This window comes from Sardina pilchardus, chromosome 21 (assembly GCF_963854185.1).
Source record: "Sardina pilchardus chromosome 21, fSarPil1.1, whole genome shotgun sequence".
Taxonomy (NCBI): domain Eukaryota; kingdom Metazoa; phylum Chordata; class Actinopteri; order Clupeiformes; family Clupeidae; genus Sardina; species Sardina pilchardus.
The window spans coordinates 17,441,452-17,461,104 of NC_085014.1; the positions used below are offsets into that span (position 1 = coordinate 17,441,452).

The 19,653-nt window shown below is 45.6% G+C and overlaps 2 protein-coding genes across 2 annotated transcripts; both read left to right on the plus strand.

Moving 5' to 3' along the window:
* The first annotated feature begins 2,467 nt into the window (after positions 1-2,467).
* LOC134069199 (PDZ and LIM domain protein 3-like) lies at positions 2,468-19,022 on the plus strand. The gene is made up of 8 exons (XM_062525096.1): positions 2,468-2,831; positions 8,745-8,896; positions 9,432-9,519; positions 11,727-11,794; positions 12,243-12,455; positions 16,890-17,017; positions 17,531-17,642; positions 18,496-19,022. The coding sequence occupies exons 1-8, from the start codon at positions 2,739-2,741 to the stop codon at positions 18,683-18,685; spliced, it is 1,044 nt and encodes a 347-aa protein (XP_062381080.1). The 5' UTR covers positions 2,468-2,738; the 3' UTR covers positions 18,686-19,022.
* On the plus strand, positions 13,040-14,593 carry LOC134069200 (uncharacterized). The gene is made up of 2 exons (XM_062525097.1): positions 13,040-13,515; positions 13,972-14,593. Exons 1-2 carry the CDS (start codon positions 13,084-13,086, stop codon positions 14,419-14,421), a joined length of 882 nt encoding a protein of 293 aa, XP_062381081.1. The 5' UTR covers positions 13,040-13,083; the 3' UTR covers positions 14,422-14,593.
* Positions 19,023-19,653: the final 631 nt, after the last annotated feature.

The window sequence follows — 19,653 nt, forward strand, 5'->3', positions numbered from 1 at the left end:
CATTGTACTTCTACTCTATTTCCTTTCCACACGTTGAGGTCTAACAACGCTCTGAAAAACGTAGGCAAAATAAGCATTTTTGATTCGTTTGAAAATCAAGACTAAGTGAAGAAATCTTGGATTGTTCTGTAAATAAATATACATCACAGTAGCCAGCTGCACACTGTAGCGTGCTGATTGTTCTGACAGGCCAGACAATGTGACGTCAACATCCAACTACTACATAACTCACAATAACACAACAGCAACAAACATTACATTCAGAGTCTGTCCATGCATGTCTAACAGCCACCGCCCTCCCATTCAGTCAAGACAGTCAGACACAGCTCTCTGCACTAACGCTTCTCTCTGTCTTTCTGTTGTGATTGGGTGAAATTGGCTTCCATTTGATGAGAAGCTCCACTCAGTGTATAATAAGGTGATCAGCAGCAGTCCAGAGCGCATGTGGCCCAGACCTTTGCCACACGTGGGCCATATCCGCCCCTGTCTGCCTGGTTTCCTATGTGTGGGATGGCCACAGTGGCTTTGGCCAGTCTGTGCGGTCTATAAACAGCCATGCACTGTCCTCGACTTGTCCCCCCCCCCCCGCCCCCCCTCGCCGGCATGGCAACGGCGTAAATAAAGCGTGGGGTGGCTTGGCGCGCCGGGTTCTCTCTCCACACGCAGGAATCACAAGCATGCCTGGGATGCAGTGGTCCTCCAGATCCCCCCTCCCCACCCCCACCCCCACCCCCCAATACCTCGGAGGGGGAAAAAAACGGGCCTAAGCTTACATGTCTACCCCTGTGAAGCTCATTCAGTTCAGCTTTAGGAGAATCACCCCATTGGATCTAGGCAGCTGTGAACGGATCACTCAATAATGGGCAGAAATTAGCCCCATAGCGTCTAGTCTGGCGTGGTCCGCCGAGGAAGACGTTGACCACAGTGCTGGACGCTGGCTTTACACGAATAAGGCAATATGAAAATATGAGTGATGTCATTTTACATGAGGCACAGGGGGGCTATTAAAAGACGTGCTGACTGGAAATTGGCCCTTTATTAGAGGGGGTACAGCGAACATGGAGGTGTGTGTATTCAGATAAACATTACAAGTGACTTGGTGTGAGGGGCAGTTGTCAGTTGTCTAGCCATGTCTGACTTCCACATGTCTTACCAAATGAAGATGGTCTAGGGCTACGGAAGGACTCCTCAGTGGGGCTATACTGTAAGGATTTGGCATTGATTCATCTCTCTCTCCCTCTCTGTCTCTCTCTCTCTCTCTCTTTCTCTCTCTCCCTCTCTCTGTGATGTGGTCAAGGGGAAGGATGCCAAGGCATCCCAGACAGGTTGAGTCAGAGGTGAGGAGTCCGCCCTTCCTGATGTGGGCACACCTGGGCAAAAACCCACACACAACGACCGCAACATCAGAGACTCTTTGAGTCACAGTCAGACTTCCCTCCAGATTAAGCCCCACTGCCCCAGGGCCCACGGCTCATATAATCTGTGATCTGGAGACTTTATCAGTCTCAGATTGCAAGGGAAAGCAAGCCCTTGCTCTATAATAGGTGAGCTGAAACCACAATATCACAGGCACATCAAATTTGACCTCCGTTCACTCGATATGAAAGCAATCTGCCTCTCTGTGGGTTTTATAAGCAGGAGGCGCAGGGGGCCTGTGATTTGGTGTTCTTAGCCCTGTTGCCAACACAAAACAGAAACAACCACCCCACCCCTTTTCCCTTGATGCTCCTGTTATGACAGGACGTAACAGCAGCAGGTCCGTTTTAGCATTTAAGACCCCGAGGTGCTCGTACGCTTGTCAGTCATCTCTGGCTGGTCCCTGTGCAGTAGCTGTCCTGACGATCGACACAAGGGTGGAGTGAGTAAAGGTGTTCTCAGTTTGTTGTGAGATACAGTATGTCCTCTATCACAGATGAAAAACCTTCACTATATAATCTGAGCAGTGAGACCATCAAATGAAGGCAAAGCAAACGGATATACTGAAGGTAAACAAATGTCACTAACTAAAGTAACATCTAAATAACGATTCAAATGCATAAATCTACAGACTTTCCTGACTCCCAGGCTTTCAGTGTCAAATCTAAAACAAGAGAGAGAGAGAGAGAGAGAGAGAGAGAGAGAGAGAGAGAGAGAAAGGAGAGAGAAGGGGAGATAAAGTACAGAGAAAGTAAGTGAAAAGAGAGAAAGTTAAGAGTTAAGTGAGACAGAGAGAGATGACTAAATTAGAGGGCAGAGAAAGGTCCAGAGTCGGTGGAGGGGAAAGGTAACGTTTGAGTAGAGACACATCAAAAGTATGTTCTAGTACACTGCCTCAGGTCCTCAGTCTGAACAGTGACCTCACACTCTGGGGCGGTCCTCATCTTTTCCCTCTCTCTCTCTCTCCCTCTCTCTCCCTCACTCACACACATCAACACACACACACACACACACATGCTCCTACCAGTTAAAAGGGGTGCTGGGACAGAAGCTGTCTGCCAATCAGTGGCTGGGTACTGAAAGAGAGAGAGCAGAGAGCAGAGAGCAGAGGAGGGGACGCAGAAGGGGACGGAACTTTACACTCAGCTTCCCACTGCACTGACCAGCACAGGACTGCACTAACAGAGAGGCGGAAGAACAGAAGAAGAAAGAAGAAAGCTACAAAAAAAAGAGTGAAAGAAGAAGAAGAAAGAGAAAGAGAGAAAGGGGGATAGAGAGAGAGAGAGAGGAAGAGAAAGAGAGCCCGGGACAGAAGAGGAGAAATGCCACAGAACGTGGTCCTGGACGGACCTGCCCCCTGGGGATTCCGTCTCATGGGAGGCAAGGACTTCAACCAGCCGCTGACCGTCTCGAGGGTAAGTCCTCGTGCTCTCTCACACACACACACACACACACACACAGAAAGAGAGAGAGAAAGAGAGTGAGAGTGAGAGAGAGATTTATCACAGACAAAAGTACTACACCCATAGCTATTGGGGTTTTGGGGTTCCCCCCGTAGGCTCTGCCTCTCTGGGTTTCCTCTGTGATAAGGTGGCCTTTGATGTTCTAAGCTCCGTGACTGGGAGTGAGGGTGTGGGAGGAGAACGTGGAACTCTAATCTGCTTTCAGGGGCTTTGTGTGTGTAAGTAGAGGAGTGGGATGGACGTAAGTCAAACATAAGCCTTCAGTGACATGCTTCTAATTCGGACACACGCGACCATCCAGTGGTAAACTACATACAGTACAGAGACCACAGCACTGTCCGGTGCTAAGCTATAGTAATGAGTGGAGTTCAGTGGGCTACACGGAGGCTGTTACCTTGACCTTTTCGTATGCCTCATGTTTCAGTGGATATGATGTAATATTCTGTGTCAGCCGTATGTGCTCATTAAGTACTGTGCTGCAGTATGTAACCTACTGAGTTGAATGATGAGATAGCATGCTGTGTCTTTTCATTCATTAAACCCATTTGTTTATGTTAGACATCTCATTGACTGTTTGCATTTATGACTTAGTTTGTATTCTCACTGGACTACTGTAGATATATCGTATGAAACTGAAGAATGGGTAGAATAAGCATCATAACATTGTTTCTTGTTTTCCTCTATTTTTTTATGAGGCACATATAGACGGATTGGTTGCTAGTCTGATCTACTGTATACTGTAAGGTTCTTAGAGAGGAGTCATTAAACCAGATACTAGCACCTTATAGCTTTGACACTCTGGACTGATAGAACAAGTCAATCAGGTGTGGCGAACATTGAAGCATAGATAGTTAAAAAATAAAATGAAAAAAAAAAAAAAAAAAACATGAAAGCATCACCGGCACTGATGAGACACTGCAGTGGTATGCTGCTCCTGACCTGCTGACTCTGAGAAATTGAAGCAGTGGAGGCAATAGCCAACAAAATGACCGCATCCATGGAGGTGAGATGACGCTGTTATGCTTATGGTGCATTTCACAGGCTCAATCACCATTCAGGTTTCCTGAAATAGAACTGTGGGAATGAAATAATTCCACAACAAAATGGACGTGCTATAAATAAAGGTGTCTTGCACTTGCTTAATTGAGTGTCAGGTGTTGTAAAGTATCTTTAATCAGCAGTTTGCTAAACAAGGATTAGTTGGCTGTCATATTTACCAGAACTTAATATAGCTGCTAATTTATTTATGAGCTAATAAGACTTATCATATATTAACTCAAAGGTTTAAAGGATTTTAACCCATAAAAACTCTGAACTTCTCTTTTTGGCTGTTTAATAGCTTTGTGTGTTAATTGCTAAGTGATGGCTCCAAACTCTAGACATTGCTAAATATAGGACTTTAGTGCAACTGTTTCTCAAAAGCATTGGAGGTGCCTAATACAGCATTGGGGGTATGAGGGTGTGTTGGGAGAGGGGGGGCATGTGTGTGTGTGTGTGTGTGTGTGTGTGTGTGTGTGTGTGTGCATGCATGTGTGTGTATGCATGTGCGTGTGTGCCTCCACACCCCTGTCTCCGAGACAGATGCCACGGGTTCCCGGACCTCCCTGTCGGCCAGTAACAAGCTGCTGAAGGACTGGAGCAGGCCGACGAGAGCGCCTCTTTAACAAGCGCCGCATGCCCGTGGCCAATCACACGCCTCTTGGCGCGCCATTTCGCCTCAGCGTTCGGCAGTTAGCGTTTATACTCACCCCCCGAATAGACCCGCCAGTTTTAGGGTCCTCACACGTAATGCAGGACTTGGCAACAGAATCCAGCAGCCATGACCATAACCCAAAGTTATGAGCCACAGCTCTGGTCTTTCAGAGTAATACGCTGTGGGATATGACTTGGCCCTCGGTGCAGACTAAAAGCAGTGGTGGTCATAGAGCTGCGATGCATTTCAGAGCCCCTGGCAGCAATGTACGCACATAGCAACAATAACTGGCACAGATGGGGCGCATTGTCCAGTGTCCAATAGGCCTAGAATCCAGACGGGCCAAAATGTTAATCAGGAAGTATGTTTTGTGAATGTGGAGGCAACAGCATGTTGGCATGTCCAGGGGCCACTGGGGGACCACAGCAAACGTCTCCTCTCCTTCCTCTCTGCCTCTCTCTGTTTTGCATCTCACTTTCTCCGTTTCTGCGGTGGTGCCTGTTTCTGCTTTGTCTATTTATGTATTTAATCAACTGCTGAGTAATTCAATATAACGCTACCAAGGGGAACGTAGTCTTAATGAGAGCTGCTGTTTAGCCATGCCTCGCTCCAGGCTTGTAGAGTACCATTACACAGTCTCTAAACACTCAACCTCCACTGGAAACACAAGCCAACTCTGTTCAGTTGCTTCTCTTTGATGTAGAAACACAAGGTAACAAATACATCCACAGTGGAACAAGAAGGCTCACTTATGAGAGAACACCCATGAACCCTGAGGGTACATAGACTGGAAAAAGAAAAATCTGAATTGCATGGTGAGATACTCTTTTTAGCAGACAGATCTGAGTCCATTAAAAAAAAAAAAAAAAAAAAAAAAAAAACACTTTTCGGAGACCAGCAGCGACGATGAAGGTAGCAATTACCAGTGAAGCTCATAATGACATCATCAGCTCTGTAAACTGCCCATGGTTTGGTTGACACCCTCCGCACTGCACTGCACAGCACCACACCACACCACACCACACCACACCACACCATCAGGAGTAATGGCCTCAGCCTGGCCAAGTATGGGCTTATGTAAAGTGTGGAACCAATGGTGGTACTAAACATGTTCCAGCAGATTGGACAATTAGAGTGTAATTATTCTCACTGGCTATAGTGTAGATATAATCTGTAAGAAATATGACTGAGGGTGAATCATCACTCTCTGTAGTTAGCTGCAATCTTGTTTTTTCTTCTTATAATGAGGCACATTTTTGACAGATTGATTGCTAGCTTTTTCCAAATAGAAATAGAAATGGAAATAAATGAAAACAGGGCTGTGAACGAGTGATTTGCACTCATTTCATGATAATAATAATAATATTCACAATCATCTGTGACCATTTGTGATTTCCAATAATGCTACTGTATACACTTTACTGAACTTTAATACAAAACTAAAAATATATATTTTTTTTTCAATGCTACAAGTAATTTTTATGCAACAGTTTTCTTGAAATACACTTCTGCAACAGAAGTGTAATATTTATAGACCTGTAGATGAAACTAAATCCTGTCTCAAATAGAGCAGTGTACCCCAGCCTCAGCCTTCCTCTATGGGAGCCTATGCTGTTCCCCACGCCACACACATCAGCACCATCTAAAAAGTGATTGATTGAATTGAACTGTCTGCATAGATCTCATGTTGTCGCTCAGAACTTTTGATGAATAGTGTGTGTGTGTGTGTGTGTGTGTGTGTGTGTGTGTGTGTGTGTGTGTGTGTGTGTGTGTGTGTGTGTGTGTGTGTGTGTGTGTGTGTATGCGTGTGTGTCTGTACACACTTGCCATGTCTGTGCCATCAGAACTCTGGCTTCCCTCTGTTCTCACCTTTGTTCTCTGAATGTTTGCACCGTCATGACAGCAAAGCTTTGTTCGTTCGCACACACACACACCAAACACACCCCTGTGTCACACATGTGTTAATACCAAGGGAACAATGTTATCCTCCCAGCACATCTCTGAGTGCTCCTCGGGGGTCTCTATATGTTTGATCCCAGCACAGAGAAGAGCACCAGATGTCTGGCCTTGAAGATGCAACACGCAATCGTTCGCCTCCTGGACCTTAAACTAAGGAAAGAGATCACAAGCATCTTTGTGTCATAACAGAACACTGGTGGGCCTGCAGAACTCTGTGGTTGACTGCATGCACAGGATGGATGGAACTTGATGATTTGCATGTTTTGGTGTATTGTCTGTGGAGTGCCACACGGAAAAATAAGTCTTCCTTATTTCAAAGGGGAAAAGGCACAGGATGCTGGCACTGAGGAAACATATTTCAAGATTCCAGTTATTTTTTTTTTACCTGGAGGAAAATCCAAGTTGTGCTTTAAAGGGATATTCCGCCATTTTTGGAAATACGCTCATTTTCCACCTCCCCTCGAGCAAAACAATCGATATTTACCTTGTTCCCGTTCATCCAGCCATTCTGTGAGTCTGGCGATACAACTTTTAGCTTCAGCCTAGCATAGATCACTGAATCGGATTAGACCATTAGCTTCTCGCCTGCTAGCTTCATGTTTTAAAGTGACTAAGATTTCTGATAATTTTCCCATTTAAAACGTGTCTCCTCTCAAGTTAGAAAGTGCAATAAGACCAACTGAAAATGAAACCTGGCGTTTTTCTAGGCTGATTTGACATGGAACTACACTCTCATCTGGCGTAATAATCAAGGCAACTTGCAAACGTACCATAGGCGCATTGATATCGTACGCAGCATCTGAAAATAGTCCCCATAGACATCAAGCAGTAGTAGTGCCAGTAGCTGCAAGTTGCCTTGATTATTACGCCAGATGAGAATGTAGTTCCATGTCAAATCAGCCTAGAAAAACGGCAGGGTTCATTTTCAGTTGGTCTTATTGCACTTTCTAACTTGAGAGGACACACGTTTTAAATGAGAAAATTACCAGAAATATTAGTCACTTTTAAACATGAAGCTAGCAGGCGAGAAGCTAATGGTCTAATCCGATTCAATGATCTATGCTAGGCTGAAGCTAAAAGTTGTATCGCCAGACTCACAGAATGGCTGGATGAACGGGAGCAAGGTAAATATCGATTGTTTTGCTCGAGGGAAGGTGGAAAATGAGTGTATTTCCACAAATGGCGGAATATCCCTTTAAGTAATGTATTGGTTTCCTGTTGTGTATAATGCACTCCGATGCAAATAGCCTTGACATGAAAGAAGGGATGAAAGAAAAGGTTAGAGAAGAGAGGAAGATGGACACAGAGGGAGGGCAGCAGGAAGGTAAATATGAACAAAGGGATTAAAAATAATGATCACACAACTCCCACCACCCGGCTCTGAATAGCTGGGATGACCTAACGTGGCATAAATCTGCTGTCTTTGACAGCGTAAGTGGAGCACGATGACCGATTCTGTGAGTTGTACGGGGGTGGGTGTGTGTGTGTGTGTGGGGGGGGGGGGTCAGGGATGTGTGAGCAGGTGCTGTGGGCCCCCTGGACAAGGTAAAGCGATGAGATGAGAGACACAGGGGAGGGAGGAGAGGCGGGTAGAGACAGAGAGAAAGGGGGGGTTGGAATACCTTAGAAATGAGCCTGCCAGAAAGAGGGATGATGTCAGAGGCCACTAATGAAAGAGAGAGAGAGAGAGAGAGAGAGAGAGAGAGAGAGAGAGGAGGGGTGGAGGTGAAGAAGAGAGGGTGAAGGGGGTGAGGGGCAGGGGTGTGTGTGTGTGTGTGTGTGTGTGGAACGGCATAGCAAATTCCACAGCCGTTAGATCAGCGAGACACCGATAGGCCACTCTGCGACCGTGACCACCATCCAGTACTCTGATTGACACATCCACATTCAGCTATTTATAGGGCACTTACAAACATGAACCGGGATGAGGGACGGGACCACAAGATACTTGTCACTGTTATCTTACTTTGTCAGATAACCTCTACTCTCTCTAGTTTTTGTTTAAACAGAGATTGATTTTTAATGTTGGAACTCTTGACCTCTGGAAAATAGCTTGCTTTCAATTTACACTTGTCACTCAGCTACAGACAAAAGCTGAAGCTCCCCTGGACTTTAGGGCTGCTTTCAGTTCATGCCATGCCAGTTTAACAACAGGAACATACTGTACATGAAGTGTCCCTCACTCTTCTCATTCGTCCCTGTCATTTCTACAGGTGACCCCTGGCAGTAAGGCGTCCGTGGCCAACCTGTGCCCGGGCGACATCATCCTCGCCATAGATGGAGCGCCAGCTGAGGACGTGACCCACGGCGAAGCGCAGCTCAAGATCAAAGACGCCGGCAACCAGCTCACCCTCAAAATTGAGAGGTGTGACAGAGAGAGAGAGAGACATAGAGAGAGAGAGAGAGAGAGAGAGAGAGAGAGATACACTTTTATTCATTAGACAGAACAATGGTGATATAGGCCTATGCACAGTGAACTTGACAAAGATAGTAGGCTAATGGACTATTTATTATTTATCTGAGCATTATTGTGAACTCAAGGGTTGAATCTACTGAGGATCACAAAGATATCCTCCTCAAGGTTAGTGTCAGGCAGCCTTGTTGAATGGTGGTCTATGTATCAGTGGCTGCGAATGAAATGCCAAGGGACAGGAGTAGCGGGTCCGTGAGTCAAGGACCTGACTGAGAATTTATGGCCGTTTGATTCACGGTCTTACGATGTTGTGGAGGCAACGTCTGATTTGTAGATGCTGTGCAAGGTCGCTGATGTGAATTATGGCCAGATCAAAGTTGTTGCCCAGTAACCCCAAGTGACTCATCCACCGTTGCTGTTTGATCTTAATTTATGACTTTCTCCAGAGAAGTGACCACCGTTTTTTTTGTCCATATGTCTGTTGCAGACCTGAAACCAGGCTCTGGTCTCCCGCTGTCTCCACTGATGATGGTAAAGTGAACCCCTTCAAAATCAACCTGGAGGCTGAGCAGCAAGTAAGTTGGCTGAAACGTGACAACTTTTGGCCACTGCACCGCGTCACGTGATGTTGTCTACTCAGGGATGTTGCCGCAACGTGTAGGCTACTTAATAGATCTCCTTTTATCGAATGTTTGAGCGGGCGCCACAAAGCTAAGAGTGAGTGATGCTTGTTAACGTTCATTTTATGGATGCTCGACTTCATGGGGCGTGTGCGAGAGATTAGATATCGCTGTCCTGTCTTGTTTTATGTGAATCTCTCGACTGATTTATATCTTTATGGTTATACCCTGTCACTGATACATTTATATTTAAACTGATCTGCCGAAAGTACAGGCCTTTCCTGGCCTGTTCTGATGTCCAGTGCCAAGCCAGAAGTAGGCCTAGTAGAAAAACAACAACTAGTAGTACTACCATAAGTGGACTGGGACCTGGGACCCCTGAAGCTAATTATTGCGAAACTCTTGCAAAATATAGTCAAGTAGGCCTATTACACCTAGACTCAAAAAGAGTGTAGCTTTGAATAGAGTGTCCACTTCATGACTACTTCAGCTGTTGCCCTCTGGTAGGCGATACCGCACCCTTAGTGCCAGGACCAGCAGGTTCAGGGATTCTTTCTTCTACTATGCAATCCGGCTCCTAAGCACCATTTGTGTAAAGCTGCTGCAGGTCAAGAGGGGGAAAAGACCTGAGATGTTAGTTCCTTTTATATATACATGTATATGTAAATATAAATTGAGTGACTAAGTAGGTCTATGTCTTGTGTCTGCTTCGCTACTGATATGAATTAGGTAGGCTACTCTTAGATAGAGGGCTGAAAGTTTTCCCTGAGCTTATTATTGTGGACCCTTTTCCATACAGTATGCATGTATAAATTATTTGACACCAAGGTCCTTGGGTAGTTTCACTTTCTGATAATGTGCAACATGCAAATCCACTCCGGTTGTACTAATGAGGGGGTCAGGAGAGGTACATTGTGAACAGTGTCGAGAGTGGAAACCATATCAGCCCCCTGTAATTGAACCCCGAGAGACCCCACAAGATATACGAGGACAGGAAATCATGTGCGGCGGTATCAAGTGTGGGCGCATCGCTTAAATGATTCATTTCTCTCTCGAGCCTGTAAGCCTTCTCTCTCAAGTGTTGGCAGCCACCACCTGCCATAGTATATTTAAGATACGGCCTTGTTCTTAATTGCTACAATGCATTTATGTCTTCTGCTCTGTAGAAAAAGGCATGTCTTTTGATGTGTGGTTGATGTTCGATAGTAGTAGTCAGAGGCTGTTTGGTTGGGTGATTATGCCAGTTGATGTTCAAGCTTTCTCTCTCATGAGTTGGCAGTCAGTCACTCACTGCTACAATGTGATTAAAAATGGCTTCATTTATAAAAAGGCCATAGTGCTCAGGTAAAGTAGTCTAAATAGTGTTAGACTTACCTTTTAATGTGTAGCTAAAACACAATGTATGCATGTCTGTATGTTTAATATGTTTAATAATGTTTGGTTTTATGATTGCGCTACATGTTCTCTGAGGCCTGGCCTCTCACATGTTGGTAGTCACTACAGTATAGTTCAAACATGGCTTTATTCATACTGGCTCAACTGCCAGTATTTTGTGGTGCTCTAGACAAATGTGTGCCTATAGATGTGTAGTCAATACACATCCATAGCGATGTGTGTGTGTGTGTATGTTTGATGCTGTCAGAGGCTATGTTTGGTCCGGTGATTGCGCGCTGGATCAAACATGCCGTGGGATGCCTGTGTGGTGCCTGGAGCTAGCGCATGCCGTGTGTGTTTCTCTGCCTGGCACGCTCAGGAGTACACACCGATCGGCACAGGGCACAACCGGCGGGCCCAGCCGTTCGTGGCCGCGAGCCTGGACGACAACCGACAGGTGGTGAGCTCGTCCTACAACACGCCCATAGGCCTCTACTCCGCGGGCAACATCCAGGACGCCCTCCACGGACAGATCCGGGGCCTCGCCAGTGATAAGCCAGAGGGGTGAGTGACCGACCGGCCAGCCTCGAGGCGGCCGGATGTTCCGTGGCGAACCGAAGACTCTCCGATCTCCGCTGTGCCTGCTGCTGCTGCTGCTGCTGCTGCCTGTGCCTACCTTGCCCTTTTCATTGTGGTGACAAGGGACAGTAGCCTCCATCTAATCTCTCTAAACCTGACTGGCTTCCTAACGCCTGCTCCCTCCTCTCTACTCTTCTTCTCTCTTGCAGGATCTAGGTTACTTTGAACACAAGTTTAATGTCAGGCCAAAGCCCTTCTCACTCTCAGGCCTACACAGGTTATTGGTCTCATTTACCTGCATGGTTTTTTATATATACTTTAACATTAATTTAATTTAATAAACCAAACCAAACCAAACCAAAACATTACTGTGTTATTACCACACTTACCCACAATCAGCTCCATAACCACTGAAACTGTACACATTGTGTCACTATGTCGTGATGATATCACATTATCACTATCATCTGAAACTAAACTGAATAATTGTCAACACATATTTCCTCTGTACTCAACTTTGACATCTTTTTCATTCTCTCCTCTCTGTCCTGTTTGTCTCAACCCTGTTCTTTATCTGACCAATCCTGGTGCACCCTGTCCTCTATCTGACCAATCCTGATGTGCTGTGTCTTCTTTCTGACCAATCCTGGTTCACCCTGTCTCCTGCTTCTGCTCTGGCCTCCCTGGCTTTGCCACTGCTGAACTCCCACATCCCTCATTGGCAGCACACCAGTACAAAGGCCCATGGGAAATGTAGTTCTGGGTGGCAGTAATCCTCCACAGCTTGTCACTCAACCGGTCGCTAACCCTGACCCCAACCAGTTCATGGCCCCCACAGATCAGTATAACTCCCCCATTGCTTTGTACTCAGAGGCCAATGTTGCGAGCGCTCAACAGCAGGCTCAGATGTCTGCTGGAGAAGAGAACTCATCGCCAAGGTAACCGTCTGTCCATGTTTGCCGCACTTGGCACCAAAGCAAGCCCCTCAGCACCCGATCACACCCCTTTGGCTGCGGTCACGCGCAAATCAAATTAAAGCCACGAGCGCAGCGACAGAATCCTGAAATAGTGAGAACTTTTACTTGTCACCAGTGACAACAACACGGGTTAATCAAAGGCACTGGACACATTCAAAACACCAAATCCACAGTCACTCATCACTATCACAGATAACTCTCACAGCAGCCCTCATTATCTCCTATTGTCCTTTACCTTTTATATATTACACACGGTCGTTTGAATCACCACGGCCTGCCAAGTTTCCCCCCTCACTAGTAGTTAATATCAACAGAACTATTTTGTGTCAGTGACTAAGGCCCTGTACACATTAACCCGGGTAAACATAAATACGTGCATCCGTAGTTAAAACTCCCTCCGTCCACACTATCGTTTTCATGTAATTTTCAGAATTTTCTGCCATTAGAAATTCCAGTTCTGCATTATTGTTTTGATTGTTACGTCACTCTCCCGCCTGTGCAGCTACAGTGTTTGACAGGCGCGCGACAAGTTGCCACACTGAGGTAAAAAAGTAACACTGGCGCGGCACAGTTGTAGGATTGCGACAAAATGGCTCAGCAGAAAAAAAATAGCTTCTTCTCATGGACGGACGACGAAGTGGAATTATTACTACGGGTCACTCTTGACTATAAAACCCAGAAAGCTCTGGAGAACATTGACTGGGATTCCTGTGTCACTAAATATGGGGACATTCTCCAAAGATTCATAACGGAGTATCCATTTGCGACCGCCCGACATGACAAGGATTTCCCTCACAAGGTGGAAGAAATCACCAAAGCAGCCCTGACGACAAAGCTGAAGGCCATCCGGAGCAAATACAGACTAGCAGTGGATTCCGGGAGAAAAAGTGGGCATGGAAGAGTCGTGCTTTTGTACTTTGATGCTTGTGAGAAGATATGGGGCGGATCTCCAGCCACAACCACTCTAAACTCTGGTGTGGAGACGAGTGACTTGGCGGACCAGGATATTCCTGATTCCGTGGTAAGTTAATTTACGGTAGCCTATAAGCATGATTAACAAAAATGGACCAAACGCTAATAGAAATGTAAGAAAGTATTGTTAATGTGTAAAGTTATTGCCTCTTAGCGCGAAATAAACAAAACCCTTGACTCCATTAGCCACTGACGTTAACGTTAGCTATTAGGCTAGGCAGCTTTACAGGGATGTAAGGATGACTAAAGTGGCGTGGGATGAAGGCAGGCTCGCTAAGTAGGTAGAACTTTTTTCATTATTGTAGTCAGTGATAGCTTAGCATGGGCTTTTTGTCAACGAAAAAAACACCCACTTAACCAGACAGACAGCAAAGTCGAAAAAGCCGGTTTTGTCCCCCAAACATGGGATAAACACTATGCCATAACTGATGCTGAGCGATCTGTGTGACCGCTACATAGTGCTTGGCCTAGGCTACAGTAGCTAATACCTATTGATGTGTTGTAGGTAAACAGTTCTTCACCTGCCGAGAGCCGAGAAGATCCCGAGGAGGAGGAGGGGGTCTCTGCTCGTCGAGACAGGCTTACAGCATATCTGTCGACCCACCGTTATGAGAAGCTCAAACGAAAACTTCCATTTGAAGAACAAGCCAACGCAATTGCAAGGGAGGAGTTGCAGCTCAAAAGGCAGGTGATGCAGCGAATGGAGGAAACCGAAAAGGAGTTTTCTGACAACATGTCAAGATTAACAGGAAGTGTGGAGAGGCTCACAAATTCCATTGCAGAGGGCTTTGCCATGATGCGCCAGTCGATGTTCCAGCAGCCTCCATCTCATTATCCCCTCTACCACCAGATGAACAGCCAGCCCTATGGACATCCCCCCCCACATACACCAAACCCTACTCCCAACCCTTCCACTTCACAACACAACTCTTACTCTCAGTACTATGAAGAGTGACAGCACATGTAGCCTAATGAATCAGCTTATGTGAATAATCAGTTCCTGTGTTCATGTGTTTGGAAATGTAGGCCTAGGCCTACCCTTTAGGCCTAATCGTTTTTTAAATTAATGTTATTGAATATATTTTGAGATGTGAATACTTTTTATGAATGTTTTTGAATACATTTGACCAATTTATATTGCTTGTCTTTCTGATTTCTTACATTTAGGAGGCATTATAGCCTAGGTTAATGACATCAGGGTTAATGTGTCACACCATTAATGCCAGCATCAGCTTAAACAAAATAGTAGCCTAATGGCTATATAATAACTCGATGGCAGCATGAGGCAAACATTAAAATCAAACATCCTTTGTGACTAAGGCTAGTAAATAATTTAGATTTTAAATGCCATAAACATAACGTTTCTAATGTTGCCATATTCATTAGGCCTTGCTAGGCCTCACTGTTGCTTCCAACTGCACTGGCCTACCCTTGAACATATCCATTTAATTCTAGCAATATGAGGGCAACACCAGGTTATTTAACATCAATCAATTTTCCACTCATACCCATAATGTCCTTAAATAGCCTACACTTTTTCATTGAGGACTACAAATCCAATCGGTAGTCAGCAGTGTGATCAAGAAAAGTAAACATGCCTTTTATTGACATAACAATTAGGCCTAAGCCTCAACATCTCAGTTGGCCTGGCTAAAAGAAGAAGGCCCACAACCTTATTTCATTTATCCTGAAGGAAACTAAGGTGTCAAGTAGGCTAGCATACACACAAAGGCACAAACAGTGACATTCAGAATACAGATAAACATAACCTAGAAACTATACCCTATGAGATCTTAACAATGTCCTACCATATACAACCCTGTCATAATGACAGTCAAGTTAGCAACTTTATGGATCCAAATATTGAGTTATTATATGTCTAACTCGTCGTCCTTCTAATTCATTACATTCAGTTCGGTAGCTGTTGTTCTGAGTTGGAGGCTGAAACTCTCGATCGTAGCAAAGAGCTGCATCAATATTTGGCTGAGCGATGGTTTCGTTGTTTAATTCACAGAAATTGTGCAACACAAAGCAAGCAATTATAACGAGTGGTAAGTCGTCCAGGTTCAAGTCCATTGCTCTTCGGAGTGCACCAAAACGCGCCTTTAAGCGCCCAAATGCGCACTCGATGACCATCCTTCCCCTGCACAGCGAAAGACCAAAGTACTGTTCCTGAGGTGTCTGTCCACCACTTGCGTATTCTTTCATAAGGTAGGGCAAGAGAGGATATGCTGGATCCCCCAGCAGAAACACAGGAACTGGATCCTCTCCCTCCACGACAACTTTAGGACACCGAGGAATCGTGCCATCTTTCAGCTGTGAGTTGATCCGGGAATTGGCGAACATACGGGCATCGTGCACGCTGCCGGGCCATTTCACCACTACATCAATGAAGCAATATTTATAGTCACACACCGCTTGGACATTCAGGGAGTGCCTGTGTTTTCTGTTCAGAAAGTCGGTCGAATTTGATGTTGGTTGTTTAATTTCGATGTGTGTGCCATCAACAGCTCCTAAGCACTGAGGTATTCCGTGCGCTTGAAAGAAATGTGTGGTCAGGTCAAATACTGCAGGCTCAGTAAGTGGCAATTGGATGTACTTCGGGCCGAGATGTTTGGAGATAGCTCTGCACACCTCTCTCACTATCTTTGACACGGTTTGACGGGCAAGACCAAACGAATTTGCTGTTTTCCTTAGCCTACCTTCATCGCTGAGATAATACAATGTGCAGGCAACCTTTTTCACCACATCCACCGGTTCTCTCATCCGAGTTGTCTGTCCCTCAATGTGTGGGCGTAGGAGATCACTTAGCTGGTAGACACTGCTTCTGGTCATCCTAAAGTTTTCTCTCCACTCCTCGGGGAGTACGATCTCACGTACAAAGTTGTCCCACCAGGCACTAGTCCGGCCAGGTCGAGTCCAGAAACGTCGGTGTACATAGGGTCTGAAACGCCGCTGAAACTTTTGGCCATCATTGAAACATATAAGATACGCTCGCCTCCTCCGTTGTAGCAACACCCGTGCACTATACAGCAGAGTGAGTTGTACATGAAGACACAACAGTAAATTATATAAAGAAAGCATCATCTGCAGCATTTCGCCTGCCATATTTGTTGTGGTTTTGGAGTCTCGAGCATAAACTTTCCTCATCGTCATGGCAACCGAACGTCATTGTATCTCAATCTCCCCGGCTGCGCTGTACACACAACTCCGGCTTCGTATTGTATTCCGATTTATCCACCTTAGCTATCGTATTCTGAAAGCACCGTATATGGCTTTGGAATACACCGTATTAGTGTGTACGGGAGGGGTAAACGGAGGCATTATTAAGCGTATTCATATTTACCCGTGTTAATGTGTACAGGGCCTAAGAGGGCACATGGGCAGAGGCTGAGGTGTTGGCTGCTCTGTCTGTCTTCGCAGTGGAAAAATGCTGTCATCCATCGAGGACTCCCATGTGTACCGAATGCTCCAGGACGGCCAGGAGCCAACCCACGAACCCCGGCAGTCTGGGTCATTCAAAGCTCTGCAGGACTACATCGAGAGCGACGGTGAGGCCCCGACAGCAACACACACACTGGGCCCTCATTTTAAACCACAGGCAGAGTGTGAAGTCTAAAGCTAATTATTAATTAGACTAAATCCATTTGATAATGTGATACAATGAGCAAGATCCTAAGCGCAAACATTGGAGGGCCTGGTCAATGCTTCCACACTCCACACATGACATTTTAGCTCATGATTGGGACATTCTGCCCATTGTCTGACACTGTGCACACTGTCTGACTGTGCACTTCGCCTGCCAGTTAAATTAGGGCCCGCTGTGTGAAGCGCGAAACCCTGCACTATATGTGCGGGCAACCCAAATGCTTCTCCAGTGTGTTGTCAAACAAATTAGCCAGGCTGGCAGATTTAACTGGACTGAAGTTACTCTTTATTGGGCCAGTTTTAACACACTATTTTGTTTTATGAGATGTCAACACAACAACAACAACAACGATGACAACCACAACACAACTCTTTCAAGTCACCTCTATCTGTCTCGCGCCATTTCTCTGCTGTAGGTAGCAGACCCCTGGTGACCAGAAGCGTACGAGCCCCGGTGACGAAGCCCTCCCAGGCGGGCAGCACGCTGTCCAAACTGCCGCTGTGTGATAAGTGTGGCCAGGGCATTGTGTGAGTACCAGCCAACCACAGAGGACACGACGCCTGTAGGGCAGAGTCAGACCCAAACCAAAACCGCTGCCGCAGTGGCCGCAGATAGGAACTGGAGTCTGGACCGAAAGTGGACTAGATCCCGATGCAAAGCCGTGCCAGATTCTAGATGCAGTTTTCGTCATTCATTCCAGATGCAATAGCTGTAACCACACACACACACACACACACACAAATACACACACACACACACACAAATATACACACACACACACACACATACTGTACAATGCAGGGCCACAAATGAAGGCTATTAAGGCCAAAATGTGGTGTGTTGTCACGTCGGCGTGACAGAAGACGGTGGTTTTAACATACCACTGCTCTTATTCAAGGCTGCCTTCGTGGGAGAAGTAATATGATTCCCAGCTGTCGGAGAAGAGTAGGTCTTTACATGACAGCTCTTGTTTGTTTTTTCAATCTTCTGTGTCATGAGCTGGAATAATAGTCTGAAGTTACAATGCAAATGAAATGATGTGGGTAAATGTGGGTAAGTATAATGCGTGTGTAACAGCAGAACAAAGACTGGGATATACTCGGCATGGCTTTATCAGTGCAAGCTTTCATGTGCCACTGGAAAAAAACAAACCACAATCTGATAAAAACAAAAGTGATGTTTAAAGACGGAAACTTAAATTTAGATGACTTTAGATTTAAATACAGAAAAGTGTACTTTCATGAAGACATTAATGATGACACACTGTTTTGATTGTTGTGATCGTGACGCTTATCGTCTTGAATCAGTTGACATTTTGCTCAGTTTCCCTCATGTAATTGTGGATAGTTTCTAACTGGCGTTATCTGATTGGTCCACCAGGGGCACCGTTGTGAAGGCACGGGACAAGTTCCGCCACCCTGCTTGTTTCGTGTGCTCCGACTGTGACGTCAACCTGAAGCAGAAGGGCTACTTCTTCGTGGAGGGTCAGCTGTACTGCGAGATGCACGCCCGCGTCCGCATGGCGCCTGTGGACGGTCACGACCTGGTCGCCGTTTTCCCCTCCAGTTAGAGACAAACTGAGACCAAGAAATACTGACATGTAGACAATGCAGCGGCAACTGTGCCAGTTTGGGTTACAATAACTGCACTGAGAAAGAATGCTTCATACTATCACAAGGTTTCCCCCAGGTGTTTTACAGTAAAAGTCTGATTGGGTACTGTGCCTTTAAAGGAGGAGGAGTTTGTGTATGTACGAGTGTTGGTCACTGCCAGTGAAAACTCTGCTGACCCAACTATTGAGATCCCTTTCATTCAGTTCACACCAGCAGAATCATGAATGCAATAGTTGTGCCTTGCTAAATTCAGAGTTGCAATTGCTTGATTAAATTCTGAACGGACTTCTGAAACTGAGAATGAGAAGCTGACATGATTTCAGTGTGATGTCTGTCTATCACTACTGCCAAGGTGACACTTTGTGGTCCTTGGCTTAGTAATGTCAACATGTTAGGGTTAAGGTTTCACCGATGCCTTGGTTACAAAGGGAATGTGTGACACTGTTTTCTTAGACAACGCTGAAAACCACTGCCTGCATTGAGTTTTAATTTAATGTTCTTTTTAGTGAATTAGTGAGCCAGTTCATATATGTGCTAAAATGTCTGCCTTTTTTGTTTTAGCTTTACAATTTACAGTTTTCCTCACTTTCAATTGCAAAATAAATGCATGTTGAACTCTTAATGAGTACCTGTCAAAATGACTTACTTCACATACAGTAGTCTCACGCATGGAGTGGAATGTGGAAACACTTCAGTGATGTTTACCTTTTGCATGTCAAAACTTTACAAGAGATGCCTCCAAAAACATCTGGTAACTCTGAATGAAAACTAGTCAACCGCCAGCTCAGTCAGCACACACAGATGGATGTGTCATGTGTGGCTAGACAGCATGAATGACTGATGGGTTTTCAACACCTTCCCGAGGGCCGCCCAGCTGCACCACATCTCAGTCAGCACAGGTGTGCTCGGGAGGAGTAACTTTTGG